Genomic DNA, 14290 nt, shown 5'->3' with positions numbered 1-14290 from the left:
GTGACGTACTATGAGTGTCTAAAGAGGAAGTTAATTTCTCAAGCTCCACCCTTTGGGCCCCTTCTAAATTCGTGCTAGTAGAAGTTTGGTGAGCGTTGATTTGCGATTTTCAAATAGTACAAAACAAATGCATTTTAAAATACATTTGGCATAACTAAATGCAAAGCAGCTTAATTATCACATAAAGAAGATGAGAATTTTGACATTTCATCAATTGCCGTGTCATGTTATTTCTAGATTATGAACAGTAGTTTACAAGACCAAACTCTTCCCAGTCATTCCTTAATTCTGAGTATGCATTTTTGTACTTTTGTATGACGGACGTGTGCAAAAATAGGAAAACTATTGTCTAAATGAGTGTACTAATGGCACGAATTTAGGACAACAGTCTGTCAAACAACAATCCACTTCTGATTTTCGTACTGCGTGTACGAGGCTTTAGGGATGAGGGCATCCGTTCATTGGGAAGAAAGTTTTGTGGAAGACTTTTTCGCACAAGGAGGAGGTGCAGAAGTTAGGTTTGGAAGTCAAAACCTAGGTAGAGGAATTATGTACTCTGTGTTTTGTAGAGGCTCCTGAGGAAAAGGGTTCGCGATCTTCCACTGTGGAAGTAGAATCTATTTTTATGAACTGGTCAAGTGCTTCTCTAAATAGACATCTTTCTTGAAAAGTCATATGTTTTACAGGCAGCTTCAGCTGTCCAGGTTTTTTAGCCACAAGATTCTACACATGTAAATGGAAATAAGGGTTGTTGTGGAAAATAGTCTGACATGTTCTAGGGCATGGGTCTTCAAACTACGGCCTTCCAGTTGTTTAGGAACTACAATTCCCATCATGCCTAGTCATGTCTGTGAATGTCAGTGTGTTATAATGCCTCATGGGATGTGTAGTTCTACAACAGCTGGAGGGCCGTAGTTTGAGGATCCCTGTTCTAGGGCAACCACACAAAAAAGCAGAGCCGAAGGCAATTACGGTTTTGGCTCTATTAAAACACGATCTTGAAAAATAGGGTCATGTTGGTTGTTTATTGTCCTAGTCCAGTTAGCTGTAAATTGACATGCTGAAATTACAGCAAGAGATGGTTGAAGGGCTGGGCCTACAAGAGTAAAGAGTCTTTAAGAGTGTCTCAAACTTTATCTGCAGAATCTTTGAAAGAAGGAACATCTTTAATAGGTACAGTGAGATATTTAAGACAACAGGAGCGCACTAAAAAGTTGTCTTTTTCACTGCATAGAGTTCGGCAAAGATTTTGGGGGAAGTGAAAATACTTTCTGGAGTGATCAAATTGTCATAAATTGCTCAATCAATCTTTTTATAACAGGGAATGACTTAAAGGATTTTACAGGTCTCTTTGTACCCAAAGAGAGGCAAGCTAAACAATCTCAAGGCTTTTTCGAACGACAGCAGTGAGATTTCCCACAATAGCAAGCATGTTGTATGAAGTTCCCTTTTCAATATAGCAGCAATGTTCTGCAACTTTCTCCAATGCAGCCTTAACCTCCCTAGCGGTATGATTCTGTCTGGAATTTTGTTCCAAAAGCGGTACCATTTTTGTAGAATAATCTGAGGTGAAATCTGAGGTGATACAGTGAAATCCTGTCAGATTACACTGTATCATGTAACTTTATGTGTGTGTTTTACTTTTTTACATTGTAACATTGTAACTTTTTTGAATCTCCCGCCCACTTCCGCCACTGTGAGGCGCTGCGGTTCACAGAGACGGAAGAGAGAGGAGACATCAGAGAAGACATCAGCGGGGCTCTCACCGGGATTAGGTAAGAACACCGCTGCGCTCACTCTGCAATACATTCTGCCGGGGCTCTCACCGGCGATCACAGCGGGAAACCCCGCTGGATCGCCGGGATGTCACCACACCACCGCTGCGCTCACTCTGCATTTCCCCTGACTCATCTGACCGGCGATCCAGCGGGAAACCCCGCTGGATCGCCGGGATGTTTAGCCACCGCTGCGCTCACTCTGCATCCCCCCCAGCGGGACTAGTCTGACCGGCGATCCAGTGGGAAACCCCCGCCGGATCGCCAGGAATTTTTGGGGGAAAAAAAAAATGCACCCCGAGCGTGACTCGGGGTTACCGCTTCTGGCACTGAATGTTAACCCCGAGTCACGCTCGGGAATACCGCCAGGGAGGTTAATGTCCCTGTCTCTTCATTCTGCCTCGTCTTGGGCAAGCATATTGGGATTTAAAGCAAAGCTCCACCCAAAAGGAGAAGCTTCACTTATTTGCCTCCTCCCCCCTTCGCTACCACATTTGGCACCCTTCAGGCAAGAGCAGGTATCTGTTTTTTGACAGGTACCCGCACCCCACCTCCAGCTGATTTTGCCACGTCAAACTCAGCTGGAAGTGCGACTCCCTCCGCCTTCCCCTGCTGCCAGGCCATTCACAAAGTGCAACGCACGGCATGCATGCACAGTAGGAAACCGGCTGTGAAGCCGCAAGGTTTCACTGCCAGTTTCCCTTAGACAAGATTTTTCAAAGCCGGGCACCCCTTCCATAGACTCCCATGTTAAACAGTCATTTCTCCGGTAACTTTGGGGACCCGGTACCGGCCGGCCGTAGGTCCCCTGGACCAGGAACTTGGCACACATGTAGTTCTCCTCTACAAGTGTGCAAAGTTTGCTGTCTGGGGGACCTGTGGCCGTGGAGCACTGATTTTTCAAAGCCGACCACCCCTTCTATATACTGCTATGTTAAACGCAAGTCTAGTCATGGGCACAGTGAGGCATGGGCACAGTGAGGCATGCAGATGAACACCCAGGCTTATACTCGAGTCAATACGTTTTCCCAGTTATTTTGTGGTAAAATTAGGTGCCTTGGCTTATATTCGGGTCGGCTCATACTCGAGTATATACGGTAGTTTGGAAATTGATGACAGCAACACCTGTCAAAAAAGATGCTCTGGGGCAAAAAAAATGCTGGCAAAGTTAGTGGCACCAACGAGGTAGAGCTGGAAAAGCATTTTGCAATTAAGTTAATTGGCAACAGGTCAGTAACATGAGTGGGTGCAAAAAGGGAATCTTAGAAAGAATGTCTCAGAAGTAAAGCTGATTAGAGGTTCAACCAATCTGCTAAAAGCTGCATCTAAAAAAAAAATTCTAGAGCATTTTCAGAGTAGTGTTCCTCAATGTAAAATTGCAAAGGGCAAGGGACAAGGTCAAAACACAATATTGGATGCTCGTGATCTTTGGACCATCAGACAGCACTGTAAAAAAACAGGCATGTTTCTGTGATGGACATCACTGCATGGACTCAGAAATACATCCAAAAATCACTGTGAACTCCGTTTTCCATGCCATCTAAAAATGCAAGGTAAAGCTCCATCATCAGGGCAGGACTGGGAATAAAAACCAGCCCTGGAAAAATGTCATACCAGCCCCATAGTTTTAAACTTTTTCGGCCACTAGCGGGGGTTAAAAGTGCCCCACTGCCCCCCGAAAAGCACTGCAAAAAAGTAAAAATTGCATCGCTTTACCGCCGACGCCCCCAACGTGAAAGCAGCCTAAGGTAGGGGGGGTTACTGATATAAGGGGGAAACCTTTATATAAGTGTCCCTTTACATTATTGTATTAACTCCCCCTTACATCAATGACCCCCCTTTCCCCTTAGGCTGGCCTTGCGGCGCCGTCACTGACCTCCTTTTAGGTGCACCTTGCAGGGATCAGTCAGGCGGCTCCAGCTTGGTGGCTCTGGTTTTCCTATAGTCTCCTTTCCACAGTCCACACACCTCTGACTTCTCCCATGACCCCCATCCCAGCGACACTCCCACTCTTGACTCCTCTCCAAACTCCCTCAGAGACTGCAGACTTCACATGATACAAGAGATGATCAGAGACTGCAGACATGATACAAGAGATGGTCAGAGACTGCAGACATGATACAAGAGACCAATGCAGAGAGAACAGGCAAAAAAATATATATAAATGCACATTTTTTTACCTGAAAAATGTTTTTAATTATTATTATAATAAATACATTCACATTTTATTATTTACAGTATATTATTGTATTATAATACATAAGTTAACTCCATGAGAGAGGGGCTACAATGGCGAGAGAGAGAGAAAGGGGCTGCAATGGTGAGAGGGGGGCTATAATGGTGAGAGAGAAAGGGGCTGCAATAGTGTGTGTGTGAGAGAGAGAGAGAGAGAGAGAGAGAGAGAGAGGGGGGGCTGCAATAGTGAGAGAGAGGAGCTGCAATAGAGAGAGAGAGAGGGGCTGCAATAGTGAGAGAGAGAGGGGCTGCAATAGAGAGAAAGAGGGGCTGCAATAGAGAGAGAGAGAGAGAGAGGCTACAATGGTGAGAGAGAGAGAGGGGCTGCAATGGTGGGAGAGAGAGAGAGGGGCTGCAATGGTGGGAGAGAGGGGAGCTGAAATAGTAAGAGAGGGAGAGAGAGGGGCTGCAAGAGAGAGGGGGCTGCAGTGATGGGAGAGAGAGGGGGGCTGCAATGGTGGGAGGGAGAGAGAGATGGGCTGCAATGGTGGGAGAGAGGGGGGCTGCAATGGTGGGAGAGAGAGAGGGGCTGCAATGGTGGGAGAGAGGAGCTGCAATAGAGAGAGAGGCTGCAATGATGAGAGATAGAGGGGCTGCAGTGGTGAGAGAGAGGGGCTGCAGTGGTGAGACATAGAGAAAGGGCTGCAATAGTGAGAGAGAGAGAGTCTGCAATAGTGAGAGACAGGAGCTGCAGTAGAGAGAGAGAGAGGGCTGCAATAGTGAGAGAGAGGAGCTGCAATAGAGAGAGGAGCTGCAATATATATAGAGAGAGAGAGAGGGGGGGGGGATGCAATGGTGAGAGAGAGAGAAGTGCTGCTATAGTGTGTGAGAGAGATGGGGCTTTAATGGTGGGATAGAGGGGGGCTGCATTGGTGGGCGAGAGAGAGAGGGGGGCTGCAATGGTGGGAGAGAGAGAGAGGCTGCAATGGTGGGAGAGAGGGGAGCTGAAATAGTGAGAGGGAGAGAGAGGGGCTGCAAGAGAGAGGGGGCTGCAGTGATGGGAGAGAGAGGGGGGCTGCAATGGTGGGAGGGAGAGAGAGATGGGCTGCAATGGTGGGAGAGAGGGGGGCTGCAATGGTGGGAGAGAGAGAGGGCTGCAATGGTGGGAGAGAGAGGGGGCTGAAATGGTGGGAGAGAGAGAGGGCTGCAATGGTGGAATGGTGGGAGAGTGAGAGGGGGTTGCAATGGTGGGAGGGAGAGAGGGGGCTGCAATGGTGGGGGGAGAGAGAGAGGGGGGCTGCAATGGTGGGGGAGAGAGAGGGGGGCTGCAATGGTGGGGAGAAAGAGGGGGCTGCAATGGTGGGGGGAGAGAGAGAGGGGGGCTGCAATGGTGGGGGAGAGAGGGGAGCTGCAATGGTGGGAGAGAGGGGAGCTGAAATAGTAAGAGAGAGGGAGAGAGAGGGGCTGCAAGAGAGAGGGGGCTGCAGTGATGGGAGAGAGAGGGGGGCTGCAATGGTGGGAGGGAGAGAGAGATGGGCTGCAATGGTGGGAGAGAGGGGGGCTGCAATGGTGGGAGAGAGAGAGGGCTGCAATGGTGGGAGAGAGAGAGGGCTGCAATGGTGGGAGAGAGAGAGGGCTGCAATGGTGGGAGAAAGAGGGGGCTGAAATGGTGGGAGAGGGGGGGCTGCAATGGTGGGAGAGAGAGAGGGCTGCAATGGTGGAATGGTGGGAGAGTGAGAGGGGATTGCAACCCCCTCTCACTCTCCCACCATTGCAACGGTGGGAGAGTGAGAGGGGGTTGCAATGGTGGGAGGGAGAGAGGGGGCTGCAATGGTGGGGGAGAGAGAGAGGGGGGGGGCTGCAATGGTGGGGGAGAGAGAGAGGGGGGGGCTGCAATGGTGGGGGAGAGAGAGAGGGGGGGGGCTGCAATGGTGGGGAGAGAGAGGGGGGCTGCAATGGTGGGGAGAGAGAGGGGGCTGCAATGGTGGGGGAGAGAGGGGAGCTGCAATGGTGGGGGGGAGAGAGAGGGGGGGCTGCAATGATGAGAGGGGGCCTGCAATGGTGGGAGAGAGAGGGGGCTGCAATGGTGGGGGGGAGAGAGGGGGCTGCAATGGTGGGGGAGAGAGAGAGAGATGGTGGCTGCAATGGTGGGGGGAGAGAGAGCGAGAGAGAGGGGGGGCTGCAATGGTGGGAGGGAGAGAGGGGGCTGCAATGGTGGGAGGGAGAGAGGGCTGCAATGGTGGGAGAGAGAGAGGGGGCTGCAATGGTGGGGAGAGAGAGAGAGGGGGGCTGCAATGGTGGGGGAGAGAGGGGGGAGTTGCAATGGTGGTGTGAGAGAGATTAAATATATATATACAGTTAACAATTTGCAGGGGCAGAAAAGACAGGCGCAGAGAGGGGGGAGATTATACAGTACAGATTACAATTTGCAGGGGCAGAAAAGACAGGCGCAGAGAGGGGGGAGATTATACAGTACAGATTACAATTTGCAGGGGCAACAAAGGTGACAAAGAAAGGGGGTGCACATGCAACCCCCCTCTCTCTCTGTCACCTTTGCTGCCCCTGCAAATTGTAATCTGGACTGTATAATCTCTCTCACCAATGCATGGTCAACCCCCCCCCCCCTCCCCTCTCTGAGATTATTAGACAGACAATTTAGATTTTCCAGGGGCAGCAAAGGTAGGTAGGTGGCAGAGAGAGGAGGGGGGCCCGGGGGGTGCAACGTTATATGGCTAGAGAGTCGAGAGAGATACTGTCAGCAGGATTTCTAATCTTTTTTCCTCACCTTGTGCTCCAAGGGTGGCTGGCCCGGGCTGCGCGTTGTCTTCTTCTCCTCTGCGACACGTGACTCTGCACTGGGCGGTGCTGGCGCCGCACGGGAAGAAGGAAGAACATCTGACGTTCGTTTCTTCTCCTGCTTGGCTCCTCCCCTCCCTCAGACACGTGACACACACGATCGCTCACAGCCGCAAAAGTGCAGCGGCGAGCATGGCGGCCGCAAATAGCAAGCGGCCGGCCGCCGCTGCTTTAAAAAACATGCAATGATTATTGTGAGTGAGGTGAGAGGACATTAACGTGACACTGGAGAGGGCTAGTTGAAAAGTGTGGCCGCGATGGCGGCGGCGCCCGTGGCCCGGCCACACAGGCAGCTAACTGGTTGATTTTTGACAGACAGCAGGCGGCCTACCGGGAATTTTCCCGCTATCCCGGTAGGCCAGTCCGGCCCTGTCCATCATGCAAAGAAGCTTCCACATCTAAACATAGTCTAGAAATGTGGCGTCTTATCTGGGCCAAAGCCAATTTAAAATGGCCTGTTGCAAAGTGAAAAACTGTTATTTGGTCAGACAAATCTAAAATTAACATTTTTTGCAACAATGGCACTGCATCTTCTGGACCAAAGAGGAGAGGGACCTTCCGGCTTGTCATCAGCTTTCATGTCAAAAGCTGGCATCTCTGATGTTATAGGGGTGCAAGATATATCCAGGTTTTAGGGCAGCATATGCTTACATCCAGACATCTTTTTCAGGAAAGGCCTTTCATATTTCACAGGAAAATGCTAATTCACATACTGCATTCATGACAACAGCATGGCTTCGTAGTAGAAGAGTCCATGTGCCCAACTGGCTTGCCTGCAGTCCAGACCTTTCACCAATCGAAAATATTGGGCACATTGTCAAACAGAAAATATGACAAATAAGACCCAGGGCTGTTAAGCAGTTAGAATCCTATATCAGGCGAGAATTGGGCAACATTCCTGTGCCAAAACTCCAGCAACTGGTCTCAGTTCCCAGTGTTAAGAGAACAGGGGATGCTACACCATTACAAATATGGTCCTGTCCCAACTGAAACATGTTGTCGACATCAATTTCATTGACTGTACTAGTTAAAACATTTAATAGGTTTACCATTTTCTATTGTGCATAAAATATGGGTGTATGAGATCTGCAGATCATTGCATTCTGTTATGTAGATTTTATATGGCGCCCCAACTTTTTTGGAATTGAGGTTGTACTGTATATAACATGTAAAACTAAAACACGATCTATATAGATACAGTACATAAAAATTCAAGTGCATAAAATGTGATATAAATGTTTGCTTTGTAAATAACCATGTGCAAGCATGTGCTTTTAGACCCCTTTCACACTGGCACGGCTCCGCTTGGCGGTAAAGCGTCACTAGTTTTAGCTGTGTTTTTCCGTCATTTTAGTGTCTTTTCGGCCCGCCAACAGGGCACTTTTAACCCCCGCTAGCAGCTGAAGAAAGGGTTAATCTCGCCGAAAAGCGCAGCTGCCGAAGCATTTTCAGCTGCTTCGGCAGCGGTGCCCATTTATTTCAATGGGCAGGGGCGGTGGAGGAGAGGTGTATACACTACCCCAAAGATGCTGCTTGCAGGACTTTTCTAACGTCCTGCAAGCGCACCACTCCAGTTTGAAAGCACTCAGGGCTGCAGGGGAGGCATTTTTCAGGTGCTTTAAAAAGGCGCTATTTTTAGCTTTTTAGCGCCTGAAAAATGCCCCAGTGTGAAAGGGGTCTTAATGCAGTTTCAGGAAACATGTACAAAACCATTCATGACAAGCAGCAAGTTGAGGAAATAGCGAGGCGCCAGAAGACTGCAGAGCGAGGAATCTTGAAACGGGCAGAAGGATTAATAATGTAGGGTAAGCAAGGTAATAAAAAGGGTTTCTGTAATATTGGTGCTGCTGTAAAAATCTACACCAAGATGATTTTGAAGCATTTTTTTTTTTTTTAATTCATGTTCTTATATCACAAAATACATGTTTAAAGTTTACATCAGGTATTAGAAACTTGAGATGTCTTCTATTAAGTACAAATATTGATGCTTTAATAACTGCTTCCAAAATGCAGACTATTTTTCCTGTATATAAACTGTACACAAAAACAAGGCACTATACACTGTTATAAGAACCCTTTCAGTTCAACATGTAAGCACAAAAAAAAAAAAAAGTGAAGTAACTAGCAGTGCTTTTTGCTCGGGAGAGCCCCTGCAGGTCACCTGATGTTCTGGAACACAGTATTATGTAATATTTGCACACATTGAGGCATAATCCTTGTTAAGGGGATGGCCATTCTCTGCCTTTTTACTCATGTACCACTAGAGGGCACAGCGGAGTGCAGAACATACAAACATGGTTTGAAGAGCCCATGATGGCCATGGGACACGATACAAAAAAAATAAAAAATTTCATCACACGCAAATGCATAACTTTCAGGTGTCAGCTGTTCGCACATGATTGGCATTAGAGCTTAACAGTTTGTGTAATAATCCACAAATCTTACATAGTGATAATATTGCATAGTTAAATACAGTGTTTACATAAATACAATCTATGGAACTGGACAAAGACATTTACAAAATATCGGAAAACGATATGTCTGCAGCGAGGGAATATCTGCATTCCGCATAAGTGCACAGTAGAGGTTTGTGAAATTCCTCAGAGAAATTGCGAAGAGTTTTGAAAGGTTCTTAATACATTTACATTTACGACAGACACAGGTCAACAGGCAGCGTGACGAGCAGACTTCACACGTGAGGTGGGTAAAGCCCTTTGTTTACAGTCCGAGCCACACAGGCTATAGGCGGATACACAGTACACGAAACACGGAGAGATGTCATGACACAACAGGTGCAAAATGCAGCAGTGTTTCTTTAGTGGTGAGGCAGCTGGAAGGTCAGCGGGATTGCACACCGTCCAGCAAGCCAGAGGAGTCAAAGTCTAGAGGGGAAATTCCATTCAGAAAAGTCCTTTGGCTTTTTTTACATTGACTTGTTTCCATGATGGCAAAATGCTGTAATCCTCTCTGGTCATCTCTAATGCAATCTGCAACAAATAAAAAGTTGGATTAGTGGCAGCTCAGTATTAAAGTGATATTAAAAAGATTGTTTTATTAAAAAAAAACACCAACATGTTATACTTACCTGCTCTGTGTAATGATTTTGCCCAGAGCAGCCATCGGCCTCTTCTTCTGCGGTCACCCCCCCCCCCCCCCATAACAAACTGCTTGCTATGTGGGCACTCATGCGTGTTCACTTTTGAGCCCCGCTCGGTGTGTCCACTAGGACACAGAATGGGGCTTGGCTACGCCCCTTGCTCCCTCCTCAAGAAACAATGGCTCCCACTGCTGTGTCTCAGCCAATAAGGTCGCAGACACCTGGGAAAACAGCCACTCGTGCACATTGCTGGATCGTGATCGGCCTTAGGCAAGTATTGGGGGGAGCTGCAATGGAAGCTCAAAACTGAACGTTTTTTTTTTAACATTCATCAATAGAATCTATGGGCCGGATTCAGATACGATACACGCCGTCGTATCTCCAGATACGCCGTCGTATCTCTGAGTGCGGGCCGTCATATCTATGCGCCTGATTCAGAGAATCGGTTACGCATAGATTTCCCCAAGATCCGACCGGCGTAAGTGTCTTACACCGTCGTATCTTAGGCTGCATATTTACGCTGGCCGCTAGGTGGCGCTTCCGTATAGTTACGCAAGGAATATGCTAATTAGGTATTTACGCTGATTCAGAAACGTACGTCCTGCTGGCGCATTTTTTTACGTTGTTTGCGTTAGGCTTTTTCTGGCGTAAAGTTACCCCTGCTATATGAGGCGTAGCTAATGTTAAGTATGGATGTCGTTCCCGCGAGTTTTGAAAATTTTACGTCGTTTGCGCAAATCGGCCGCGAAATAGGGCTTTGCGTAAGTTACGTTCACGTCGAAACCAATGAGGCTTTGCGGCGTAATTTCGAGCATGCGCACTGGGATTCTTTCACTAACGGCGCATGCGCCGTTCACAAAAAATGTAAAATACGCGGGGTCAAGTGAAATTTAGATAAAACCCGCCCACAACATCCCCATTTGAATTAGGCGGGCTTACGCCGCCACACATACGTTACGTCGCCGTAACTAAGGGCGCAAGTTCTTTCTGCATACGGAACTTGCACCCAAAGTTACGGCGGCGTAACGTATCTGAGATACGTTATGCTTGCAGATAGATAGACGAATCTATCTGAATCCGGGCCTAAGAAGATAAAACACGTTTAGCCTTTAGAACTACTTTAACCACCTCCCGACTATGCTATAGTCAAAAGACTGTTCCAGCACAGTTGTCTAGTTCTGCGAGTCCTTAGGACACAGCTGATCATAGATTGGGGTAAAGGGCCAATCGCAGCAGTTCTTTACCATGTGATCAGTTGTTTCCAATCTCAGCTGACCGCATGTAAACACATTTTAATTTTCCCGATGGTGATTAAATAACCCCCCCCCTCCCCCAAAAAAAAAAAGGATGATAAAAATTTAACGTGTGCAGTGTTGCGTGACTACGCAAAGTCGGATATAGGCTGGGCAGGAAGGGGGTGACTTGAGAGCAAGCAGTCAACTCCCGATGACTCAAAGCAACAGCATGTGCAAGATCGAAGGCCATGGGAAGCCTGGTCCTGTAGCCCCCTGGTATGAGTGACACTATCGCAGGAGGATGAGGGGTGTGGAAGACTGAGGCAATGTCATCTTCACCTAGGTAAGGATTGAGGCAGTGGATGGTACCAGCAAAAATTTATTTATAAAAAAAAGGTACTCGCACTCCAAAAAACAGAAGCTGCCATTTAGAAGCTGGGGGAGAGGAAGAGAGTGTGGGCAACTTATCTTTCCAGACCACCGACTTAAACGGTATGCAGATCAGTTTTTAAATAGGAATGTATTAAGAAGGGATTTTTAAGGTGCTAGAAACATCAATGTAACAATATAATAAAATCAATACATTTTATTTATACATATTTCAAAAATATTTTAAAACAAGAACTGGGTAATTTTTCATAAAACCCAAGTAATTGTTTCATAAAGTCATCATGTGAGTACAGTGGCTTCTGCTCAACATATTTCACCAGGAAAAAGTGGCTTCTTCAGGAGACATATGAAGCCCTGTTCATATCAACTGAATGGAGACACTTTTGCGCTGCACTGTGGAGAATTAATGTGTCATGGAAGGAGTATACCCAGCAATGAAACCCAAGTGGTAACCACAATCGTGCCAATGGGAGCTAGCATGGGGGGGTTGAAAAGTTCTTAAAGGGATTCACTGCATGCGATATCCATAATAGAACTAGTCTCCAAAATGGCAGCAGGTTTCTTGGACTACAATGAACGAACGGCCAGCACAAAAAGGAAGCTTTGAAACCAGAACTTGAATTGAATAAGCTCCTCTATATAGGAAAACAGAGCTCAGTCACCTTCAACAAGTGCAGGAAATCCTGTCATAGGAGAGACACCGAAACAATCTCTCCAGCTTCTCACAAATGGGTACATCACAGGATCCACTACGGCGAGCGGCCGCAACATGTGATATTATGTACAGGGCTTATAAGTTTCCTGAAGAAGCCACTGTTCCCTGGTGAAACATGTGATCGGAAACCACTGCATTAAACTGTTAATTGGGTTTTATGAAAAATTACCTGTTTTTTTTTATATATATTTTTGAAATCTGCATGAATAAAATTTCTTTATTTTATTATATCGTTGCATTTATGTTTCTAGCACCATAAAAATCTATTTTTTTACATTCCGATCAAAAATTATTTAATTAATTGGGATGCTCGTATCTCTAGACATTTTTCAAGAGTATGCAGATCGAGAGTTGCACAGTTGCATTAACTTGGTGACTCAAAGATGATTTTGAAGTAAATACATCCCATTCGTTCTAAAAGAAGGAAAGCAATGGCAACCTATATATTATTTGCAGCTCTGTTTTATTCAGCTCCTAGTTAAAAGGTTTGTGACTACTATACAGAGACAAGTACCACCTCCTCTTCAGTACAATACCTTCTTTACTTTTATTTTAAATAATATTTAGTTTGGTTGTTCCTTAAGGGGACATTTATAATCATTTCACATGGTGTCTTACCTCAAAATCTTTATCACATAGATACAATTCAAGATTTAAGGGGTCCACTCCTTCTGGCAGTGGTCGAGCCAGGAGTTCTGCCAGAGGGTAAATCTCTTTGCACAGTTTGGCCAACACATCTTCCACCAGGATTATCTGATTGGACACGTCAGCATCCTGTCAAAAGGACAAACAGTCTGATCAACCAAAATGCATTTTTTTATATTGTATTCTGATAATAATGCACGCAATGAAAGTATTCGGTATATGAATTTTTATTTTATTTCATAGGCCTTTTTATATTTTCACCATCTACATATGCAGGCCAAGTTGTCCAGCAAAAATGACAATTGGAACAAACCATTATACTGACAGGAGACGCTAAAACAATGATCCGTAATGTTTGTATGGTTTAAACCTCATTTCGAGGAGAGAAAAAATTGCTGCTGTAACGGCTTTAAAAGCATTAGTTGGAGTTGGGCCTTAATTTGTATGCCATTTACTTATGTCCATTGAAGACTACCCTCTGTCTGTAGGCTGGTGACAGTGCTGTGAACTCTCACCGCAGGAAAAGCAGAGACGCCGCCCAACAATTACAAGGAGTGGAAAAATAATGGATCTACTGGCAGGATCAACAGGTCATTTTGCCAATGGTTCTGGGTATGCATACCATATTAAAGCGGTTGTAAACCATGGGACGTTTTTTTTTACCCTGCAAGGTAAAGCCATAATGCGCTAGTATGCATCGCATACTAGCACATGTTAAACTTCCCTTAAAACAAAGCCCTCACGCGCCAAGATGTCAGAGATGGAGGCCTCTTCCATCTTCAGACTCCAGCTTTGTGACTGAGCACGCGTGCGGGAGCCGCCGTTCACAGCACAAGGTACGGCATGGGCTCATGCGCCAATGATGTCTCTGGCTTTATGCACAGTAAATATCTCCTTAACGGTGCATGTTTAGGAGATATTTACACTACCTATAGGTAAAAGTCAGTGATGAAAGTTAACTTCCACTTTAACTACTTCTATACTGGGCACTTCCACCCCTTGCTGCCCAGGACATTTTTTTCACACAAATAGAGCTTGTGGTATTTAAATACCACTGTTTTTTTTTTATTCTTTGCTAAACAAAAAAAAGGGCATGATTTTTAATAAATGCTTTTCTTTGTTTCTGTAAACAATTTTGCAAACAAATGATCTCTTCAAAAAGTTAGATCAAACTGTATTATGCTACATTTCTTTGGTGAAAATAACCCAAATTAGGGTTTATTATTTAGTCTGTAGGAAAGTTTATAGAGTCCACAAACTATTATAAATATATAGAGATATCTATATATATCCATCATAGTTTGTGGACTCTATAAACTTTCCTACAGACTAAATAATAAACCCTAATTTGGGTTATTTTCACCAAAGAAATGTAACATAATATAGTCTCTTACTAAATACT

General features: G+C 45.9%; 1 protein-coding gene across 16 annotated transcripts in view; it reads right to left on the bottom strand.

Annotated features, from left to right (window-relative positions):
• Positions 1-8677: 8677 nt before the first annotated feature.
• Positions 8678-14290, bottom strand: part of SVIL (supervillin) — a 198830-nt gene continuing 193217 nt past the window's right edge. For 9 of the 16 annotated variants that reach the window (XM_040352604.1, XM_040352607.1, XM_040352606.1 and 6 more), the window contains 2 exons: positions 12862-13017; positions 8678-9793 (listed from right to left, as the gene is read on the bottom strand). In XM_040352604.1, the coding sequence (XP_040208538.1) occupies positions 9707-9793; positions 12862-13017 (243 nt within the window). In that variant the 3' untranslated portion in view covers positions 8678-9706. The remainder of the gene's footprint in view (positions 9794-12861; positions 13018-14290) is intronic. The other 7 variants (XM_040352617.1, XM_040352613.1, XM_040352614.1 and 4 more) reach the window with 1 other exon arrangement.

Source organism: Rana temporaria, chromosome 5, assembly GCF_905171775.1.
Source record: "Rana temporaria chromosome 5, aRanTem1.1, whole genome shotgun sequence".
In the NCBI taxonomy this organism is placed as follows: Eukaryota; Metazoa; Chordata; class Amphibia; order Anura; family Ranidae; genus Rana; species Rana temporaria.
The sequence above is the reverse complement of the archived record's forward strand: the minus strand, read 5'-3'. Positions and strand labels throughout refer to the sequence as shown.